Consider the following 22018-nt stretch of genomic DNA (forward strand, 5'->3'; position numbering starts at 1 on the left):
CTCATGGTTTCATTTCACTGTCTCTGAGTGATGGTTAGTGGTGGTTAGTTCATGTAGGAGCAGAAAGGGCAACAGTCGCCATGGCGCAGAAGTGAGTACCAGACAGAATACCACATAAACCTCTCATTGTTTCATAAAGCAGCACATATATTAAACATTCATGACAACAAGCTTGCTTTGACTTATTGTATTATAGATAGAAAAAACACTTACAAGGCTCTTTATCCTCACAAGCCAGGTCATGTGTTCTTTTAAAAGTCGCTCACATTATTACAGCCTATGAACAAAAACAGAGAAGCAGTAACAGTCAACTCTTATGTGACACTTAACGTGACGTCTTATGTTTATTGACACATAAAGGACAGCAACAGAGCACGATATACATATTAAAAATGATAATACTGAGCAGAGTTGCAAAGCAACATTGCGTATACTGAGTTAACAGTACGTCTAGAGTGCAAGAAAAAAACAGAGTGGAAATAGGCAGTTTAACAGGACTATCAAGAACAAATACAGAAAAGCTTCCCCAACACATACTGCATATTTACAAGTAACCACGCATGGTGTAAACAATTATCAGAAAATAGCTCGACTGCCGAAGTGAAAGCAAAACGCTGCTAAGCTCAAACAAAAAACAAACAAAAAGTGCTTCCTTATCAGTGCGTGCACATCCAGAATCAAGACGCTAACACTGGCGCAACATTTATCAGCCTATACACTATGCCACCACGGCAGATCCTGATGGAGTAACTGAAGGCAATATATACACATCATTTCTGACAATTACAGACAAATACATATAATGACACGTGTGCCTGTTTAATAAATACGGTGGACTTAGTGTTTTTATTCAACACCACCATCTCACATAGTTAATGTTCTGACAGGCACTTTAAAACACTTTTATAGTGATTTTATAACATTTTTATTTTTTAACCTATGCTGTAATAGCTGTTGTTGAAAGAGCTTCAAGTACAGTGATGGATCAATGTATTTTCTAAATCGTAACAGCTATACTGGAACACATTTAGCCACCTGAGATTTCTGAACCCAAAAGTTGTAATGTGAGCTGTGAACGACTGCATTAAGACACTTGTTTTTGACACTGGTTGTACCCTGCAGTGAAATACAAAAACTAAAGAGGTTTTATCATTTCTAAATTTACTAGACAAGAGAGAGGCTTTGTTCAGACTTGGCAGTGACAAAATAAACCTCTCACACCCTCGTACAAATATTATATTTGACACAGACAGCACATACTAACAAAGATGCCCTTGTGTCGCTTCTTATTCAGCACTGTTGAACGCAAAGAACACACAAGTACAAACATCCTTTATTGTGAGGGGGTGCTGTGCAACAAGAAACAGTTTTTACGGACATATAATTCTATTTATGCTAAGTGTATAGTCAGTGCTGTTTTAGAAGGGGAGAGGGATTGTTGCAGCGCTTCCTACATGTTTATGCTTTCTACTTAAGACAACATGGTTCCCTCCCCCTGGCAGCAAGGCACATCAGGCAGGCACACAGGGCAGCAAGTCAGCCTTTTTTTGGGTCAAACTACCAGGCTCCAAAACCGGCTTTCAAAGCTTGACCTCAATACATAAAACCCCTAAATCCTACAACCTTTTAACACTGAGGGGAGCTGAAAGCCTGCGGGTCAAGACTGAACATAGGTTGATCCTCTTATGTGGCAAAATGCATGGACCTAGCAATATTAAGTGCTGGCTAAGTTTGATTGCTGCTAAAAGCATGTTTAGAGGGTATTCCATCAGTTATTTAAAAAACAAGTCTTTATCTATTTTTAAAAGAAGAGGAACTCTAAAAATATACATACAAATATAAAATCTTAATTTTGCATTAGTACACTGACATGGATTTTCCAAACACAAACATTTGTCGAGTTATGGACTATAAACGTGTGTGTCTGTCTTGTACGCTAAGTCTTCCTTCATTTATCTAGTTATTTATTGCGTCTCTGAAGGGAGAGCCACCATGGGAAACTTCTCTGTGGGGGACATGGGTGCAGGTTCTTTGCTGTCTGGCAGGCCGACAACGACCGCCTCGGGCACCGGGGAGAGGGAGGGTTTGGCTGCGAATCCTTGGGCAATGTCGTCAAAGGTCCTTCCTTTTGTCTCGGGGACTCGCAAGAAGGTGAAGATGAAGAACAGGATGAGGAAGATCATGAAAATGAGGAAGACGTAAGGGCCACAAAGTTCCTGAGAGAAAGAGATGTTTGTTATGAGAAAAGCTTTCAGATAAACAATATTTCGACGTGTGACTGCAGGTGTACTGAATGTGACAAGTACCTCCAGTTTGGGGAAACCCAGCCCCACCAAGAAGTTGGCGGTCCAGTTGGAGCAACCAGAGACAGCCATAGCAGCAGGCCGAGGTCCCTGAGAGAAGAGCTCCGCCACGATGAACCAAGGGATGGGACCTGGACCCATCTCAAAACTGGCAACAAATCCGAACACTGCCACAATTGCCAGATAGCTCAGAGACTGGTTGGTCTTCTGCTCAGAGAAAAAAAAGAGAACCAGGTAAAGATCAGAGAGCAACAGCGTGAACTTTCATTTTAGGCAAATAAGCTCACGGGACATGAAGAACACAACAGCAGCCACTCACCACCAAAGACAGGGAGATGGTCATGATGAGGGCAGAGAAGGCCATTCCAGCCAGTCCGATCAAGTGCAACGTCCTCCGCCCCGCCCGCTCCACCAAGAAGAGCTGGAAGAATCAAAATGACAGATTAACACAAGATTATCAACAAAATATAAAACACCCATTTGATTAAGGCACCATGCATACTAGTCAGACACTCACAGAGACTACAGTAAAGACAGTGTTGACCACTCCTGCTCCTATGGTGGCGTAGATGGGTTGAGTTACACCGGCAGTTTCGAATATTCCTGTAGAGTAGTAAAATACCTGAAAGATACAGAATAAGTTGTTGCAGACAAATTCAAAACGGACATATCTTCATCTTTTAAAGTTGATACTGCAAATGTATCACACAGCAACACACCAAGCAATCACCTGTAGTCTTGTTCTGGAAATATGGCCTATATCTGCATGTGGCTTTTTTGTCTCGTGCCACTGACTTCCTGCTCCACCATGTTTACAAGCTACTCACGCATTGCGTATGTTAGAGTATTTCCTTTGTCTGCTGCAAGTCTAAGTTTGATGATGCTGTGTGGGTTCATCTCACATTGTCATTTGGTCCACTGCTTATAGAAATGTATTGATATGTGCAGTTTTTGGAACAGCAAGACAGGGGAGCATGCTGCATTATGTAAAACAGTGCTGGCTCCTTGATGGTGAGTGATAAGTGTCATCAGTGTTAATGTGGCTGTCAGAGTTCAGTCGATGGTGCAGGGTCTGGCCGCAGGCGGCTGGTGTTTTACTGTGATTGTCAGGTCAGAAACAACTGCTAATGCATTTAGTCAGGCAGGTTCCATGACCTTATTAACAAAATATCTATTAACTACCACTGTGAAGGCCTCCTTTCATTGATCCCTGGAGACTTAAATTATTCCACTCAATCTAACTCTGCCCGGAGCCAAGCTCTTGTCAAGAGCTTGTCAGAAGCATTTGCATCATTTCAGTGAATGCTCTTTTAAAAATTCATGTTTGAGTTCAAAGACCGCTCTTTCGATTCACACGGACTGACATGTGATAATTATATCCTTAAGATATGGCGTCTACTCACAGCGTTGATGCCAGATAGCTGCTGAGAGAGCTGGAGGATGATGGCGATGATGATCGGCTGACGATAGTTTGGAGAGCGGAAGAGTTCTAAGACGGTCACTTTCTTTTCCAAGGCCATCTTCATGCCTTCCTCCTTCATCTCCTGAATATCATCGCTTACGTCTTCACAGCCACGCAGGCGGACCAGGGCTGCAAGAAGAAGGAATGGAAGAATACAGAGAAGGCAATTACAACATTGAAATGCAGATAAAACAGTGTTAGAACATCATGCATGTAATAGGTCCACCTCATTCACAGGTCCACACATCATTAAAAATACAAGTCATTCCCGATTCAGTTTCATTCATGATATTGCCATCGTGCATTGATAGTACGTAAACTGACTTAAAACGGACCTTGTCTTGCCTCCTCCTCCTTGTTGAGGACAATGAGGAGGTAACGAGGGCTTTCAGGGCAGAAGGGAAGCATGATGGTCTGCAGCACAGCGGGCAGGACAGTCAGAGCGAGCAGCAGAGGCCACATAGTGTCTGAGCCCAGCAGAAACTCCAGACCAAAGATCTAAACACACAGACAACAAAGAATGAGGCACATCAAACAGACTTTTATGTGTTCATGTCAGATAAAATTCTTTTCATTTTCTAAAAAAAAAAAATTTAAATAAAAAAAATAAACAAAAAGTGAGCTCTTCCGCAATTTCATTCAGCATGTGAACTTCTTTCACAGCAACAAAACATGAACACAAACTACAGTAACTGTGATAGTGTACCTGTGCCACCAGGATGCCAATCACCACTCCCAGCTGGTGCAGTGTGCCGAAGGCTCCTCGGACAGCGGTGGGAGAGATCTCGCCCACGTACATCGGCGTAAGACCCGTGCACAGGCCGCAGAACACACCGATAATCAAGCGGCCTATAATGACCATCTCAAAAGACTGACTCAGAGTCGACAGTCCCATCAGACCGCCGCCCACCAGAGCAAGAAAATTAGCTAACAGCATGGACTTTCGCCTGCAGGTAAGAAACAAACAAGGTTTTTGTACAAAGTCGGTGATAGTTAACAGAAAAACAAAAAAGAAAGCATGTCTAAATAGTATGCATTAAGAAATGAGAGCTACAACATGTTACTGGTAAAGCAATGAGAAAATGCTCATCAGAGATTCTCAATTTTGGAGGCAAATGTCTTGTCCTGTCCAAAACTATCAGTCACCGTATAAGAAATTATCACACAAAGATTACAATCCTCTCAAAGCATGTTATTGATTCATGTTTTAATCTATCATCAGCATTTTTTGAATAACTGACTAACTGAGCAGGAAGAATGAGCAAAATAGCTGCTCCCTTAACTAATACTTTTCATATTCAGTAAAAGTGCTCTAACAATCAATAGTATGACTTGGCCGACTGATGTCTTTACTGATCTTCTCACCTGCCAAATGTGTTGACCATGGTTCCAACAGAGAAGGAGCCTATCATGCCTCCCACGCTGAAGATGGCCACGGCAAAGCTCCACACCATGGTGTTTGTTCCTTTGGTAAAAGGCTCTCCGTACCGCTCATACGACACATTGTGAAAAAATGCACGCAATTTCTGTGAAAACAATGGAATAGGTGGCGTGGTTAGTAGAGGCTGATTCCAGGAAAACATTTGTGTTCTGGTTACAGATGAAACATTTCAGCTAAGGTCTAACTGATGTAACAGAGGTTTAAGAGATTTTTGGACACTTCCACACGGGGGCAGTACAGCTTTTAGCAATCCCTTAGAGCAGGGGTGTCAAATATACGGACTGCGGGCCAAAACCGGCCCGTGGCACGAATTTGCAAAGTGTAAAATGCAGAAATTACATAGAACCATTTTCTAGTGGTGTTAATGGTATGGACAGGTGACAATCTGTTTGATTAGCCTATTAATGATGTTCAAGTTAACCTACCGGGTAACCAGGTGAATGGGACCGAGAGGAGAGAGACGGAGTGAGAAAGAAAGTCACCGCTAAAACTTAGTTCAATAAGCTATAGTGTTTTAAGTTTGTGTGATTTAGTTACGTGCCTGCCTGCACGACTTTGTTTGCTGGAGAGACTGGATGCTCAGTGGGAGCCTTTTCCGTCAGGAATTTTACTGCACCAAGCAACTAATAACCTACTGGATGCTTATGAACATAATAAAATGTTTTGTAAAAGGATAGCTCATTAATTATAAATATTTTCATAATTTACTTGTTCTTCTTTGCACTAAAACAAAGGGAAACATTTGGAGTTGTCGTTATTTATAGGTTATTATACTATATGTTACTGGTCCGGCCCACTTTAGATCAAATTGGGCTGTACGTGGCCCCTGAACTAAAATGAGTTTGACACCCCTGCTTTAAAGTAATGCACCGTTGACAGCCCCAAGTGAGACACAGCGCATTAAAAACATCTCGTCTAAAAAATCTTCCCCACTGTTTTGTTTGGAGGAGATTTTTGTCTAGTCATCTTTTTGTATTTCAATAAATATTGTTAAATTCTTTTTACACCAGACTTGAGCATTTGGTTGTATTGTGTTTGTCCCTGATTTTCCCCTGGACACACATAGGGACGTAACAGTTAGTATCATGTAATCAGAGGGATGCTTCTTATATTAATATAGAACCTTTTCATACACCTTTAAAGACTGTTGATGCTGCTGTAAAAGATTTAAACACTTAATGTTCAGGATAAAACTTCATTCAATGTCTCCACACACCTGCTCCGGTGCATTGATGACGCCGGTGTTGTATCCAAACTGTAGTGAGCCGATGACTGCTGTTGCAACACAGTAGAGAAGGTAAGGGGTTATCTTCTTCTTAGGCTGTTGAAAGAGACCACAGACAAAGTTGAGTTGTGAAACAGTACTGCAATAACCAGATGGATGCTGTGTGCAGTTTGAACAGTGGGCATGGCCTGTTCCTGGCTCTACAAAGAGTTTGTTGTTTACAGTGACTCTCAAAATTACACACAATGAGCCTTTCTGCATCTGCTCTGGCTCCTTGGTTTCTGATCGCTGCATTAGCATCTGCAGACTTGCAGAGCTGCTGTGAAAGCTAAGTGTTATAACACTGCACACGCTCCATGATTTGTGGCTTCGAGGTATTTCTCCGTTAAGTAGTTAAGTCAAAATCCTATTGTGAATGTTTTCTCCTGCTGGTTTCAGAATTAAAGAGAACATAGCTCATTATAACGGGCTAATACACCTGACTTTAATCCTTTACATGGCAGGGTGAGTGAAATATGCAATATGCAAAAGTATCCAGTCAAACAGAACTGAAGCAGTGGCTGGTGAATATGAAGCACATAATGTGGAGGCAGCATGCCAAAAATGAAACCCCCAAACACTTCTGATCTAACCTAATGACTACATCTCTTTCATCTCTCGCAGATTTCTAAGAAGTTTTTCGTCATAACCGGAGTCTAATAAGCAAAGGCAAATGTCCAAATAGGCTCATTAATGAAAGGAATTCCATTTTAATCAGCCAGTTTAATCCATCTATTTTCTAAATCTGCTGCTGTTTCAGCACAAGTTCGACAAAGCAACGCCCCAAATACATTGTTTTGTGCAGTTTTAATAACTGTCAACTAAAAAACAGACACTTCTAGCAACAAAATAACCAAGACAAACACAAAGTGCTATGTCCTACTGTTTTACCGTGATATTCCTATCTGCACAGACTGAATACCACATTCCTTGAGCATAACAAGAAGCATGTTATTGGGAAAACTGCCTCATTATGAACAACATTTTGACTTCATAAGTTCAGCTCACACACTATGACTCCCCTGAAACAAACTGTTTCGTTCTTTCATCTCCTTTTTTTGATTTACTGAGTTCCAGAGAACCCAAAGAACCAACAGAAAATTTACTTTTAGTGCCTAACGCTTGTGGCTATTCATATCAGGATATCATAAAGGACCACATGGCTCAGAATGAAACAGCATGCAGGAGGAAGCAATGAATTACTCAAAATAATGACACTGGGCTGATAACAGACACTATTTCTGCACAGTTGTAGCTGATAATCTTAATCAAGTTACACTATGTTTCTCGGAGGAATATCATGGCCTAAAACAAGCGGAATGCACTGGTGTTACAGTTTTTATACAGCTCGGTCTGGGCTGCTCTCTGGACTCAGTGAGGGAGGTGGGTGACAGGAGAGTCCTGGCTAAACTGACATCCATGCTGGACAATGAGTACCACCCCCTTCATGGTGACCTGACAGCACTGAGGAGCAGCTACAGTGACAGACTGCTTCACCCTCGCTGCATGAAGGAAAGATTCAGATGGCATTTCCTTCCTTCACAACGGACATATTTAATATGGGCAATATTAATACACCTCAGGGTCCAACACTCTTAATATTTACTATGTACTGAGTACAACTTCATAACCCAGTCACACCTGGTCCATCTGTGCAATATCTGACAATCATCTGTGCAATTCAATACTTCTTGTATATATGCTAGTACTTGTGTTTTTTTATTCTATTTTATTTTATTATTTGTCTTTTATACCCTACACTTCTTACTCTTGATACTTTTTTCTGCACTTTTGTATGATGGCATTTCCCTATTGCAGGACAAATAAAGGTTTTTCTTAATCTTCTTAATCTTTCGCGAAGTACATGAGATAGACGGGCGCAAAGCTACATGCATGATGACGTGATAAAAAATAGGAAATACAAGCTCTATAAATGCACAGCAGCAGCAGCGAAGAGAGGAAAAGAAACAGAGAATTATCATCACATCAACATGTTTAATCTTCTGTGTGCATTGGAGCTAAACGGATGCATTGTATGTGTGCGTGTCCGCGTGTATAGAACTATTAACTGCATCTGCTGAGACATGCTTGTGTAAATAGGATTTAGACAAGACTCCTGAACTTTTAATTCAGTCTCTTGCTACGGTAGTGTATCCAATCAGGGAGAGGCTGGCTGAGTAAGAGGTGTTATGTATGTTACAACCATAACGGAGCTGACTCAGAGGCTGTATCGACATGTCGTGAGGTATGTGGTTGCACAGGCCTGCATTTATAGTCGCAATTCGGCTGTTTATGCAATGCAGGTTCATAGCAACCAAGTTACATATTGCTCAATATCTGCAAAGACATTCCAACAACATGTGTGATTTAATACGTACTCGTTCAAATGTGTGTTTGCAGCAGATATTGTACGGCATGCGTACAAATGTTAAAGAAAACTACCACTGACTACCAAGGCACTTAGAAAGTGAAGTGCCCAGACAATATGGCTATTTGAACACTACTACACTACACTACTCACAAAGATCACATTGACTGAAAGCTCCAGAACAGCCACTTATTGGATCTTGTGGTTCAGTTGTTGTCTCACTTGCTCCGAGATCAAGAATTAACTTCAAAACTCTATCTTGTTCATTGCCGGTGCCTATCTTCAGTTCATTTTTTTTCCCCTCTCAAACTGAACAATTAAATAGAAAGTTACCCTCGACAGCCACCTGCCTTTTTGAAGACAACTTCCACATTAATGTCATCTTGCAATTGCTCAGCTGATGTAAAAATCTTAAGTAACATCCATGAAAGTGAAGTAACTGCAGCCAACTTGTTACGAAACACAAGCCACAGCAAACGTTTGTGAAGGCACAGGTCCCGAGGTAGCAGGTATATTTTTATAACCAATGACGTGTTTAAATTTAAAAATGATCACAAACACTCCCGTTTGCGTGTTATCTCTGGGAGTTGTTCCTTTTCATACTCGTGCTGTTAACTTGCCTATCCCGCATATCTTTCGCCCAATTTTTCTGTCATGTCACAATTCCTTAATCCCACCTTGCTGCAGCATGCAATTTAATGCAAGAAACTAAAACACGGTCAAGTTCAGACTTGCCACCCAACAGTCCCCTCGCCCAGTCTTAGTCACATCCTGAAATATTTAGCTCTTGTCTCGTACCTCCTGCCCCTGCCAGGATGGAAAAATACAGACACTTGTAGTGTAAACCTGTGTGCCTGTTTGTGTCGTATAATCGTTTTTTGACTTAATCTTGTAGTTCTTTAAACTAAAACATCCACCTTAACCAAATTAAAGTCAAAATTCAAAACACCATGCAGCAACAGTTAAATTAGGAAACACTTTACCTTGTCATCCTCCAGCTGCTGCATCTTGAGCTTTGCTGCTTGATGGAAGATATTCAGGAGAACAACAGGATATAGTGAGACACTTTAAATGGAGCTGGACGAACTTGGATGTCTCTGACTCCTTGTGAACACACTTCTGTGCAAACAGTCAGCAGGAAATCCTGTAAAGAAAGCAAACGCATTATAGTAACGTCTTTCATTACAATCTTTCTGGAGTATATTCAAATCTAAAAGCAAATCCCGTATCTCATAGCTTCTACCACTGAGTACAATAAACTACAGACCTGACAATGGACTCAGACAGTGTAGTGATCTCTGCTGCTCTTCAACTCGCACTGAATTCAACTGCAGTCAAAGACCACACAATTACTGCTAACCCCTCCCTTCTGCTTCCGTGTTCACCCTCTCCTTCTGGGCTCTCTAATTATGAAATTAAGAGGAGAAAAGTGATGTAACTTCATCTATTCACAATAAATTAGTGCCGCCTTGCTTATTTTTTATAAATACAAAGAATAAAGCCATATTTCAGTGGGCTGCAGAGACTATAATAACCCACGAGGTGCGATGGAGCAACAGGTGATTCATTGAGTTTTAGTTTTTAAATGTTTGCAGCTGACTGCTTCAAAGATATTAGATTAGAAAATGATTGATAATCTAAATGAAAACTTTTTTTTCTTTTTTAAAAAAAAATAAATCAATAAATAAAAATCCACACAAATTAATCATAATACTAAAGAGGATAACTGTTTGTTTACCGTTATGTTGTTCTTGCCTCTGTGTATTCGGCGTCAGATTATTCCCCAAATCAGTTTGCTATAACAAATGTTAAGTCCTCCTTGCCATCGGGGTCTTTTATAGGAAGCTGTACACGTTTTCGAGCACGTTGCCGTCTCTTACTCATACTTTGACAGAAGCATCCCTGTGCGTAAAACTTCCGTTTCTGACACTCGAGTCACTTCGGGTTTAGTCGACTCGTGTCGTAATGGCATCATCAGCGCAGATGCGTTTCCGCTCAGCTGAAGAAAGGGGACGTGCTCAGGCGAGCGTACGGACCAGAGATGGCTGAACAAACGGCGCCGGTGAAAGGGGTCTCTGTGCTCCTGTTGGACCCGTCAGCTGCCCACCGGGGGCGGGAGAACAAAAGGCAATGTGCCCGGAGTCCTGAGACAAAGCCCGGTCATGCAGAAATCATGAGACCAGCTCAGTGGGTGGTAAACAAACGGGGAGCCCTAATAATTCCTCAACAGTAATCTTCACAGTGCACCTAAATCTTAATGTGGAATTTGGCACATTCTACAGAAAAATGGAGATCACTTCAAAAGCCACTCGGTTTCTTCCCAAATTTGATCGGCCCACCTCTGGCCCACTACCTTGCCTCAGGGTTGCCTGGGTGTTGGCCCAGTTCTGGCTGGGCCTCCGGCCCAGCACTGGCCCAGTCACTGATAAATGACACAAAAAATTTGCTCTGGCCCAGATGTGGCCCACACACTGTAAAATGACTCTTATTGTTTCTGTCGGCCCAGATGTGGCCCACACACTGTAAAATGACTCTTATTGTTTCTGTCGGCCCAGGTCTGGCCCACACACTGTAAAATGACTCTTATTGTTTCTGTCGGCCCAGGTCTGGCCCACACACTGTAAAATGACTCTTATTGTTTCTGTCGGCCCAGGTCTGGCCCACACACTGTAAAATGACTCTTATTGTTTCTGTCGGCCCAGATGTGGCCCACACACTGTAAAATGACTCTTATTGTTTCTGTCGGCCCAGATGTGGCCCACACACTGTAAAATGACTCTTATTGTTTCTGTCGGCCCAGATGTGGCCCACACACTGTAAAATGACTCTTATTGTTTCTGTCGGCCCAGGTCTGGCCCACACACTGTAAAATGACTGTCATGCATTCTGTTGGCCCAGGTCTGGCCCACACACTATATAACTGAGTGTCGGCTGAGTGTCGGCTGGGCCTCTGGGCCTGTACTGGCCCACACACTGTAAAACTGATATGATTGAGTGTTGGCTGAGTGTCGGCTGGGCCCCCGGGCCTGTACTGGCCCACACACTACATAACTGGTGTAGCCGAGTGTTGGCTGAGTGTCGGCTGGGCCCCCGGGCCTGTACTGGCCCACACACTACATAACTGGTATAGCTGAGTGACGGCTGGGCTTGTATTGGCCCAGAAATGGTCAAACATCAATAAAGACAATAAACTGAAATTCATTAAAAAACTTGTATTAACAGAAACAACACACATAATAACAGAAAGACAATAAAAAAAAAATGATTACAAATTGATAACAAATTGATTGATTGATACCTTGAACTTGAACTTGAACTTGAACTTGAACACACACACACACACACACACACAATCACACGTTCTCTTTTGCGAGGAGCCTCCTTTTTCGACCTCCCTCGCGGTCTGCTGCCAGCTGCAGCCACCTCTTCATGACGCTTTCAACAGCTGCTTCAGATGCAGCTGCTGAAAAAGGGTTTCGCCGTACAGCAGCTTTAGTATAAATGGAAATGGGAAATAGATATGGAATGGATACATAAATACATACTGCCATTGTGTGGTATTAAAGGAGAATTCCCACAATTTTTCACATAGATCTCTGTTTTCTCGAGCTCACGAGTACTGTCAGTATGAAGAAAAAAAAACCCAAACAATTGATCTACTTAGCTCAAGTTGATGCAGTGAACTGCTCACAGTTAGAGCTGCCAGGCAGTTACAGCGCTACTCTCTGGGGGCATGTGCATGAGTCCCCATGTTCATGTCCCCAGAGCATAGCACTGTAGCTGCCTGGTAGCTCTAGCTGTTAAGAGATCTGTGAAAAATCGCCAATATTCTCCTTTAAGCTTATTTCAACATCTGATATCAAAATTCTGTTTGAGCCCACATATACTTACCAATAATCACCTCCCTCAGATGGAGGCTGGCCAAGGAGGTCTTTCCATGGACTCCCCTCCAGTTGAGCCCCTTGGCCAGCCCATTCGAAATAACCCGTCCCAAAATCCGCCATGTGCAGTCACGCACATCTGCACCACCAATAAGTGAAAGGTAATTGATCTAAAACAGATTTTAAAAGAAAAACAACCGTTTCGATCAAGTTTCTGATAAACAAAATGTCAATTTCTTGTCCTGCCACAGTTGTTGAGTATTTTGTGTTTGAATGCATATCGTTCCTTGTTTTAAATTAAATTAAATTAAATTGCTCACCATTTTGTCTCTCTGATCCTGGTCCTGGAGGCTCTGCTCCAGGACCAGGAGCTGGTTGATGTCCTGGAGTGGCAGGCCTTCTATAGTGGTGACAGTTGTCCCCTCCCGATGCTGGAGCAGCCGGAGGATGGTGGACTGCTGGTCCAGCACCATCTCCAGCTTGGTCAGCACCTCTTTTAGTACTACTACAGAAAAAATAAGTTGACTATATGTTAAAATGAAATACAAACAACACAAACCCCTATAACATTTATTTATTTAGTTTTTTTAGCAGACACTTTTCATCCAAAGTGACTTACATATGTAAATTATACTACAAGGGACAACATTGTCCCCGGTACAACTTGGGGTTAAGTGCCTTGCTCAAGGGCATACAGTGGAAGATGGGAATTAAATCCAGTTTTTCAGGCTACTACATGCTAGCCCAACTACTTAATCACCACCAGCAACAAACAGCCAAGTACAGCCAAAATGGCAATGTCAAGAAAATTAGAAAATGTACTCATATTCAGCGCTTACATTGTGTGTCCCCAGTGTTTTGGCCCTGTAGTCCTACAAAAAAAAAAAAAAGAATAACATGGTGTTGAAATGAATCGCACACATACACACTCCTCACTACTCCTTCTCAACAGAGCGAATGGCAGATTGTGCCGGATGTGCTTGAACAGAAAAAGTGGACATCGGCAAATACGTTAGCTTTTTATAGGGGCAGTCCTGGAAAAGTATGACTGTACATTGTGTGTAATTTTCCAGTTTACTAGAGAAAATATATTGCATTCCTTAAAATAACTGGTAGTACATTACTAGTGAACAAGGGAGAACACAGAGCCAAAGCACAGCTTTAGTGATGTGACTAGCCCTATAATTGAGTAGAAATCACTTGACCTTACCAGAATCTGTCTGCTGGGGGGCCCATCTAAAGGTGTGGCCAGGTGCTACAGGGGGACATATACAATGTTAACAAGGAAAATGTAACATGAAATGTGTGTATAAAGTATATGAATCAGTGACAAAGCAGAACAATGCACTCACATTGTGCATTGGTGGAGCGAGGAGGGAGTGCAGTGGTGGGGAAAGGAGGGAGTGCAGTGGTGGGGAAAGGAGGGAGTGCAGTGGGATTCAGGAAGGTATAAGTGGGTTGAGGGGAGGGATTCAAGGTGGGGATAAAAGGGGCAGGAGCGAGTTTCTTGGAGGGTGGTGGGGGACTGTCCTCCTCCGACTCCACCTCTTCCAAACCCCCAAGGGGGCCAAGCCGAACACTCTTTCTATTGTCAGACAGAAACATACACTTGATCAAAATTAAGTGGAAACTTGTGTATAATGGCACAGAACCTACACCAATTCAGTTAAATATTGTTTGATGTAAGACAGATATTAATTGGGGCTTGAGAGGGAATAAGACAAAGAGATAATACTAGATAGATAGATAGATAGATACTTTATTGATCCCCAAGGGGAAATTCAGGAAATACTGATGTGCTAAGCAAACTGACATACCTTTTCCTCCTCAATGGCCTTTGGCCAGATGCCTCCGCCTCAGACTGGAGATCTGAGGTAACCTCCGCCTCTTTCACCTTCCGGCGGCCCTCTTCATAGCTCTCTGTAAAATAAAGATGCACTACACATTAGTAAGTTAGCTACATCCAAACAATGATAACACATCTTAGTCAATAGTGAAAACACAATAATAAATTAGAAATTTGAGGTGGATTCTGATGATATTATTTGAGCACTCACAGAACAGGCAGCTAGAGGCAACTGGCTTAATTTATATTTGCATGAATTTATATTTTCAAAACTTAATATGTATTTACATTTACATTTGTTAGTTAAGCTGACAAACCACCTGTAGCAAAAAGAGTCCGGACCTCCCACTGTTCCCACCCATGCTCTGGCTCTATTCCCTGTTTAATGGCCTGGTGAAGGGCCATTCCCCTCTGGGAGGTAGGCCAGTGACACTGGCCATCTGTCACCCATACAGAGGGAACCAGTTCCACCTCCTTTGTTGCCACAAATTCAACAACAGAATACATCTGGAAAAAAACACAATAGGTTAACACGCAAGACACATATCATTGTTGAAACATAAAATAGCCTAAACTTATTTATTTGAGTGAAAAGTTTAGTTTTGAGTGACCCGTTTAGATGAAAGCCCACTCACCACGGCAAGGTACGGGTTCATGAGTGAGATGTTAGTAAGGTTAGTAAGGTTAAGTTTAATAAAAAAAGTTAGTAGGTTAGTTAGTAAGGTTAATAAACAAACTTTTTTTTTTTAAGTTTTCATATTTTTGTGAAAAACATACATTCATTGACGAAAACATACAAACTTCACATGGACATACACAAAAACGGAAAAGCAAATAAGGAACATTCAGTTTAGCACAAACAGAATCAGAACAGCTAAACAACATCAACAACAGAGCAGCCTTTATGAACAAGTAGGCTTCTTAAGTGCTTATGCCCCGTAATAATGCAGGCTCTAAGCAAAGCCAGTAGCCCGAATGCCCAACCAAGAAATCAGAACAGCTAATCAACAACAGAGCGGTCTTTATGAACAAGTAGGCTTCTTAAGTGCTTATGCCCCGTAATAATGCAGGCTCTAAGCAAAGCCAGTAGCCCGAATGCCCAAACAAGAAATCAGAACAGCTAATCAACAACAGAGCAGCCTTTATGAACAAGTAGGCTTCTTAAGTGCTTATGCCCCGTAATAATGCAGGCTCTAAGCAAAGCCAGTAGCCCGAATGCCCAAACAAGAAATCAGAACAGCTAATCAACAACAGAGCAGCCTTTATGAACAAGTAGGCTTCTTAAGTGCTTATGCCCCGTAATAATGCAGGCTCTAAGCAAAGCCAGTAGCCCGAATGCCCAACCAAGAAATCAGAACAGCTAATCAACAACAGAGCAGTCTTTATGAGCAAGTAGGCTTCTTAAGTGCTTATGCCCCGTAATAATGCAGGCTCTAAGCAAAGCCAGTAGCCCGAATGCCCAAACAAGAAATCAGAACAGCTAATCAACGACAGAGCAGTCTTTATGAGCAAGTAGGCTTCTTAAGTGCTTATGCCCCGTAATAATGCAGGCTCTAAGCAAAGCCAGTAGCCCGAATGCCCAAACAAAGAATAAAAAAAGCAACAAACATCAGCTAAATTCATGCCCAGTTGAAGTAGGCTTTAGCTATGCTTTGTGTGCAGTAGTGGCACTGCAACAAAATTGTCGCAATGTGGTAGCCTCACATATTTCTCAATATGTCCATGTATCTCAATGACTTTGAGCCGTGATGAGATTTTTCCTACCAAATAGATACCCAACTCCTGTGAATTCAGAGGATACTCAAAAAAATGTTCCATTAACTCATATTCTCTGAAAACAATGTAAATCTTGCCCAGAGAATGAAGGATGTTTTCAATCAAAGCAATGTGGTCACCAATCTTTACACATCGGTCGCCCTCACTTGATACTTTGATTTTTGTACCACTAATAACAAGCTCTCCATACTGAACTACTTGAGAGTCCACCACAGAGGATGGAACTGGTCCATGGCTATGCTCTTTTAGCAACTGTCTCTTTCCCCCTAAATCCTCATTCTCTGTAAAACGATCCATCTCAGAGATTCGCCGAATAACCTGAGCCAGTGGATGGTGTGGCGTTCTAATCATCTTTTTCATTTTACCTAAATAATCTTCAAATGGAAATCCAGATATTAAGTCCAGATGTCCATGAAGTTTAACATCCTCAGAAAGATGGATTAGGCCATGTACATTGTAAGTAACAAATTCAGGACCATACAATTCACTGAAGTGTGTTACAAATGACACAAGTAGCTTGTCTGCAAAGTCATTAAGTGCTGCAGACAATGAAGGACTGGCGAGAATGAAAATGGCAACAGATAACAACATAAAGTTATTATAGACAGGAGTTGACAACATATTGCGGAGAACCACTGGCCCTGTGTACAGTAAGAACTGACGCAACTCTGTTGCTTTCCATCTCAGCCTCTCTGAAAGTCCCCTAGGTTTACGAGCAAAATCCATCGGAATGAAATCTCTTGTGCAGATGAGTTCCCTTGAGATTTGTTCCATCTGACGAGCCGACAACCGACAAGACAAAGGACCAGAGGTAAACCACAAATCCAACAGTCTACGTACTACCCCAAGACAGACTAGATGCATATAGTCATGAGGAAAGCATGACACCATACCAATGCCTATACCCTTTAAAGGACAACTTATGACATGATGGTCCTCATCAGACATCAGTTCAAAAGCCAAATCAGAGCGCCGTTCACTATTGACCTCTGGAAAAGTCATCCTATGTTTAAGATAAAGGCCTGTTTGGACACACTTATCACAACCAGAGTAACCAGTATGACTTTTTATTCCTTTAATGAAAGCTCTGGCTGGGGCATCACAGATTACAGATGTCACCTTTATGAAGCACTGCTTCCCATGGATAACAAATCCTTTACTCAGCTCTTGCAATTCATTGACCAAATCTCTTAGATAGTCAGTGAGACTATTTGGCTTTGAGTTGCCACAAAACAGAGCAATGACAACAGGCTTTCTCACAACACCATGTAGCAAGCCAAGGATCGGCCAAAACTGTACTGAGGAACTCTTAAACAAAGGCAATCCATCTGCATTCAGCTGCAATCTGAATACATGCCCGTTTGGAATACGAGGCCATAACTGCTGCAAGCTTTTCTCAAAGGCTTTCAAAATGCCAAAGTAGTGGTAAGTGCCACCAGCAAGATCTTGGATGGTGTAGGAGGTAGGGGTTTTCAGGAGAGTTCTAGCATCTATTGGTAGTGAAGTATGATGAACTCTCAAGATAGAAAGAAGGGCAGTCAAAGCCACCAAAGGCACCCTGAAATGAACTGCCCAATCAGACAAAGAATCCTCCAGTGACAAGACCTCATCATTCTGGGAGTCATCATCACTCTCCCATATTTGGCCCTGATCCTGCTGATCCTGAACTACTGAGTCTACTGACTCACCAAGATTCACTGCTGCAATCTCAGGACCACAGACATGAAAGTCATCCTCCTCATTGTGAAGGGAGGCAAGTATAGAACTTACCTTTTTCACAGCTCTCTTTCTAAGTGTATGTCTATCCATGTGTTAACAATGGGCGTGTAGCGTACCTTAAATTGTTTGTTTCTTCAACCTAGGGAAACAGACAAATGAACAGAAATCAACATCAAACACAAACGGCAAATCAGTTAGACCTATTTCAGTAAAAAATAAAATGTAGTTTCTAATTTAATATTTCAGGTACACTATTAATTTAATATGGTTGTATGGAATGACAGAAAAAATAAACAATCATTTTGATTGTGTGTTTTAGATGGCAATATTAATTCATGGGTGTTACAAACTCTGAACACTTAACTATATTGGCTTGGCCTCCCCCAAAACAATATGTTGCCTAAACTCAGTTGTGGGTGATACAACACTTTTTACATTCAATATAATACAGATAGGCTACTTTTCAGTTAAAATGTCACTGTTTCTGCTGATCCTGATATTGAAACCCCTTTGAAACAGGAAGAATTGGTTGAAATGGAGTATTGAAAATGGGTTTTCCTGTTGTTTAGCTAGATATAGTTATGCATACCCTACTCTTTGAAATGGAACAGTGTATTATCACACAAAAATAGACCTATTGTTACAATAACTATATCACACTTAAATAGTATATACAGCGCATCTATAGGCCTATAGGTTATTAATATTATTCAGAAATTGTTTTATTATAAGTATTATTCAGTCCATGCTCATAGACCTCGAATATGATTGGTTAAAATGAACTTGTTCAACCCAGCATGCATCACGTCAAGTCAGATCTGCATGAAGTCGAACACGCCTAGAGCATCACAGTACCGCCCACAGCCAAAGAGAGCGGTGGATCCGGAAGTACGGTTCCCATTCATTTCTCCCATTGACGTTTGGAAAAATCCGTATCTCAAGAGTTTTAGAGCATGTCATAAGATAACCAGCTACGGCTGAACTCATAAACATATAACATATCATTTCGAGTGAAAAAACGAAGAGAAAGTCCAAAAAAAGTCAAAGGTACAAGACTGTGTACATATTTTCATTTCCGAGAGAAGGAACTACTCATCCCATAAACCACCGCGCCTCACTGAAGTGATGTGACGTGATGCATGCTGGGTTGAACAAGTTCATTTTAACCAATCATATTCGAGGTTAATGAGCATGAACAACCCAGCATGCATCACGTCAAGTCAGATCTGCATGAAGTCGAACACGCCTACTGAAGTCGACTCGAAGCCACAACCTCGAAAGAGCCTTTCCAGAGAAAATCTGACGACGGCCACGCGAACTTTTTCCTCCAGTGATTTTTATATAGTGAATGTGCAGTTAAACGGGCAGGTTAGACGGGCTCTGGTGAAGCTGAGAGTGAGGAGTTGTCGTCATGGTACAGAGCCCCTCCCCTCGATATCGCGGTATCTCGCGGGATCCTCACCCTCTCCGCCATGTTGGCAGGATTCCAGCGGCAAAACATGATTGTTTACGTGTGTTGTTAACTCGGTAGACCCAGTCGATGAGAGAGTGTTCTCTGCATTTTCACTCGGGTACGTTCTCTAAAAAATGTCTTTATGTTGTTTGTTAAAGCTACGAAGTGTAGGTTAGGTAACCTACACTTAGCTGTTAATGTTGTTGCAAACCCTGAAGTGCATCTGAAGTTTGCTGCCTAGCTAACTATCTAACAAACTGTTGCCTTTTCGAAAATGCTCAATGGCCAACTATTAATGTTAACTAAAAAGTAGTTGAGATTCTGCTCATGACATTATGCTACCTTGTTGGTAGCACAATGTCATAATACATAATAATACAGTTTTCCTGCGCTGTCTCCCTGCGCTACAGTGTGAGAGCAAGTTATTTGGAAGTTTCACGAGACTGACTGTATAGCTACTGTCCTGCCAAGTACGGCGAATAAATCAATGAAAACAGTGGTTCGGTCTCTGGTCTTAATAAACACAACGCACGAACACGACCGCACCTACCGCTGTTTTGCGGTAGGTGTAAGCTTGTCCCTGTAAGATCCATTTTCTTTCGCCTTAACTTTCTCCATTGCTTTACTTTATTACTTTTCTTGTATTCGTAGATCTGTCCCACCGAAATAATAAACGCGCAAAAATTAAAGAGCTCTGGAATGTTCATCGGCCTCTGTTAAGTTCTGAAGGCGTTGCCCCTGGGAACCGATAGCGTCTCCTACCAACATGGCCGACCGGCTCAGACCCCGCCCAAATCAACCCAAATCGGCACGTAACTCCTCACTCTCAATGGTTCTAACGGAATTATGATAGAGCAGCAGTGCGCATAGTTGTCGAGTAATGCTACCCCATAGACTTTGACAAGATTTGGGAAAGATTCTTGAAAATGGAGTCTTTTAATTAATTCCCCACATTCAAGCTTTAATGTTATTCAAAAAACTACAGACTCTTTCCCAAATCTTGTCAAAGTCTTCTGGTGTAAGGATGGCTGATTTAGCACAGATAAAAGAGATTAGATTTGAAGAGTTAAGCAAAATCCAAAAGCCCACGATAATTGAAAATGTGTGTCAATGAATGAATGAGCTGAATGAACCAGTTCTGAAACGCTTTAGCTCAATGGCGCCTAAATCTTAATACCGGCAGCTGTCAAATAGGCTATTAGCTAAGTTTACTAACTTTAAACAACGTTAGCACTACATATCACGATATTACGATTTTGCGTAGACTATGCGGGAATTTAATATTTTACTATGCATTTAATGGGCAGAGCATGATCTATGTAGCCTATGCTAACTCACTAACCTAGATGGCCCTTATTAACTTTAATTGACCTTTGGCTAAGCCCCGCCCCCCTTAGTTACTGTTGCTACGTCCGACATTCTCTTCTGGGCTGTGGTTTTCTGGTTATCTGTAAGGCTCTGGTATCAACATGGCTTATGCTGTGACAGCTCTTCCTGCTGAACTTTTGTCAAACTTTTATAAAGCAGCAAATAAAGTGTCCGATAGAAGTAGGCAAAAGGGGCTGCAATATGCGTTCGAAGGCTATATTCAGGACATACAAGTGAAACGCAACGAACAACAAGGCATCCAAACAGAGGGGAAAGCATACCGGTCACAGTCAAAAAATGAACTACCGCATATCCTATTAATCGAGACGGAGGCTGGGACTGACAATATCAAGGAGCAACACTGTTCATGCAAAGCTGGGTACGTCTCTATCCACTTCTATAATCGTTATTACGAAGCAAACGGACTAACGTTACGCACGTACAACGTTGTATTTCTTCAGTGTGTGCTAGCGTATCAACAACTGTGCAACTTAAGCTGTAACGGTGATGTTTTGGTTAGCTCCACAGGGTTTTGCTCGCACATCATTGAGCTTATCCATACCCTGGATATATACCGACAGTATAGCCTGCCGAGACCGAAAATATGAGACGCCTGCGTTAAAGTCAATGGAGCGCTGTGAAAAAGTGTCGGACCCCTGTGGGAGCTGTGATTGGTCAATCTACATTCTAGGGCGGGGCTTAGCCAAAGGTCAATTGCGGGGAGAATCCTATTTACATCATAAATCAGACGTCTTGTAAGTAATATGCATATATTTTAAAAGGCCCTCGTTGAATGTTTAGGCTATTTCTATGACCCTTTACACTCATTACATTCATGATTAAGCAAGTAAAATTTCAGAGGTGTCACTTACCAGATCGCTGTCCGAGAAATGAGACAGATTCGCGCCGCCTTGGCTCCGTGGGGCCGTTGAAAGTCGGCCTGTGGCCGTTCCATAGGTAGTGGGCCGATAGCCACTTAATGGAATCGGGCCGTCTCCTGTATAATGCTCATCTACCATACAATAGTGTTTTTTTGCCGCGAACATGGATTAGACTGGCTGTTTTATGTTCATAGCTGTCTACAGAAATAAATCCCCTGGCCATTGATGTGGATGTGCAAGTCTTTGACATAGCCTA

General features: G+C 41.9%; 2 protein-coding genes across 3 annotated transcripts; both read right to left on the reverse strand.

The window, feature by feature from the left end:
* Window positions 1-325: 325 nt before the first annotated feature.
* slc2a3b (solute carrier family 2 member 3b) lies at window positions 326-10331 on the reverse strand. The gene is made up of 11 exons (XM_084557064.1): window positions 10106-10331; window positions 9822-9982; window positions 6423-6527; window positions 5131-5291; window positions 4472-4712; window positions 4101-4263; window positions 3707-3894; window positions 2821-2925; window positions 2623-2724; window positions 2307-2510; window positions 326-2216 (listed from the first exon to the last, which is right to left on the reverse strand). Exons 2-11 carry the CDS (start codon window positions 9843-9845, stop codon window positions 1965-1967), a joined length of 1545 nt encoding a protein of 514 aa, XP_084413190.1. The 5' UTR covers window positions 9846-9982; window positions 10106-10331; the 3' UTR covers window positions 326-1964.
* Window positions 10332-12148: 1817 nt separating this feature from the next.
* Window positions 12149-20278, reverse strand: LOC311497171 (uncharacterized protein). 2 transcript variants are annotated; one of them, XR_014699375.1, is made up of 7 exons: window positions 14886-20278; window positions 14537-14639; window positions 14072-14304; window positions 13930-13974; window positions 13559-13591; window positions 12730-13224; window positions 12149-12328 (listed from the first exon to the last, which is right to left on the reverse strand). XR_014699375.1 is itself a non-coding variant. In XM_084557353.1 (6 exons), exons 1-6 carry the CDS (start codon window positions 15070-15072, stop codon window positions 13022-13024), a joined length of 804 nt encoding a protein of 267 aa, XP_084413479.1. In that variant the 5' UTR covers window positions 15073-20278; the 3' UTR covers window positions 12149-13021. The 2 variants fall into 2 exon arrangements, 1 of the variants encoding a protein (XP_084413479.1); XM_084557353.1 differs by having other exon boundaries at window positions 12149-13224.
* Between the last annotated feature and the right edge of the window lie 1740 nt (window positions 20279-22018).

The sequence above is a fragment of the Chelon labrosus genome (assembly GCF_963514085.1).
Source record: "Chelon labrosus genome assembly, chromosome: 12".
NCBI classification, from domain to species: Eukaryota; Metazoa; Chordata; class Actinopteri; order Mugiliformes; family Mugilidae; genus Chelon; species Chelon labrosus.

Excerpts from the sequence above, each read along its gene's own strand:
- slc2a3b (XM_084557064.1), bottom strand. The coding sequence starts at position 9,845 with ATGCAGCAGCTGGAGGATGACAAG. Across the intron at positions 5,292-6,422 it reads TCATCAATGCACCGGAGCAG|AAATTGCGTGCATTTTTTCA; the intron begins GTGTGTGGAGAC and ends TTGTTTTCACAG. Across the intron at positions 2,217-2,306 it reads TGGGTTTCCCCAAACTGGAG|GAACTTTGTGGCCCTTACGT; the intron begins GTACTTGTCACA and ends TCTTTCTCTCAG.
- LOC311497171 (XM_084557353.1), bottom strand. The coding sequence starts at position 15,072 with ATGTATTCTGTTGTTGAATTTGTGGCAACAAAGGAGGTGGAACTGGTT. Across the intron at positions 14,305-14,536 it reads AGGCCATTGAGGAGGAAAAG|AAAGAGTGTTCGGCTTGGCC; the intron begins GTATGTCAGTTT and ends GTCTGACAATAG. Across the intron at positions 13,592-13,929 it reads CCCCCAGCAGACAGATTCTG|GACTACAGGGCCAAAACACT; the intron begins GTAAGGTCAAGT and ends TTTTTTTTGTAG.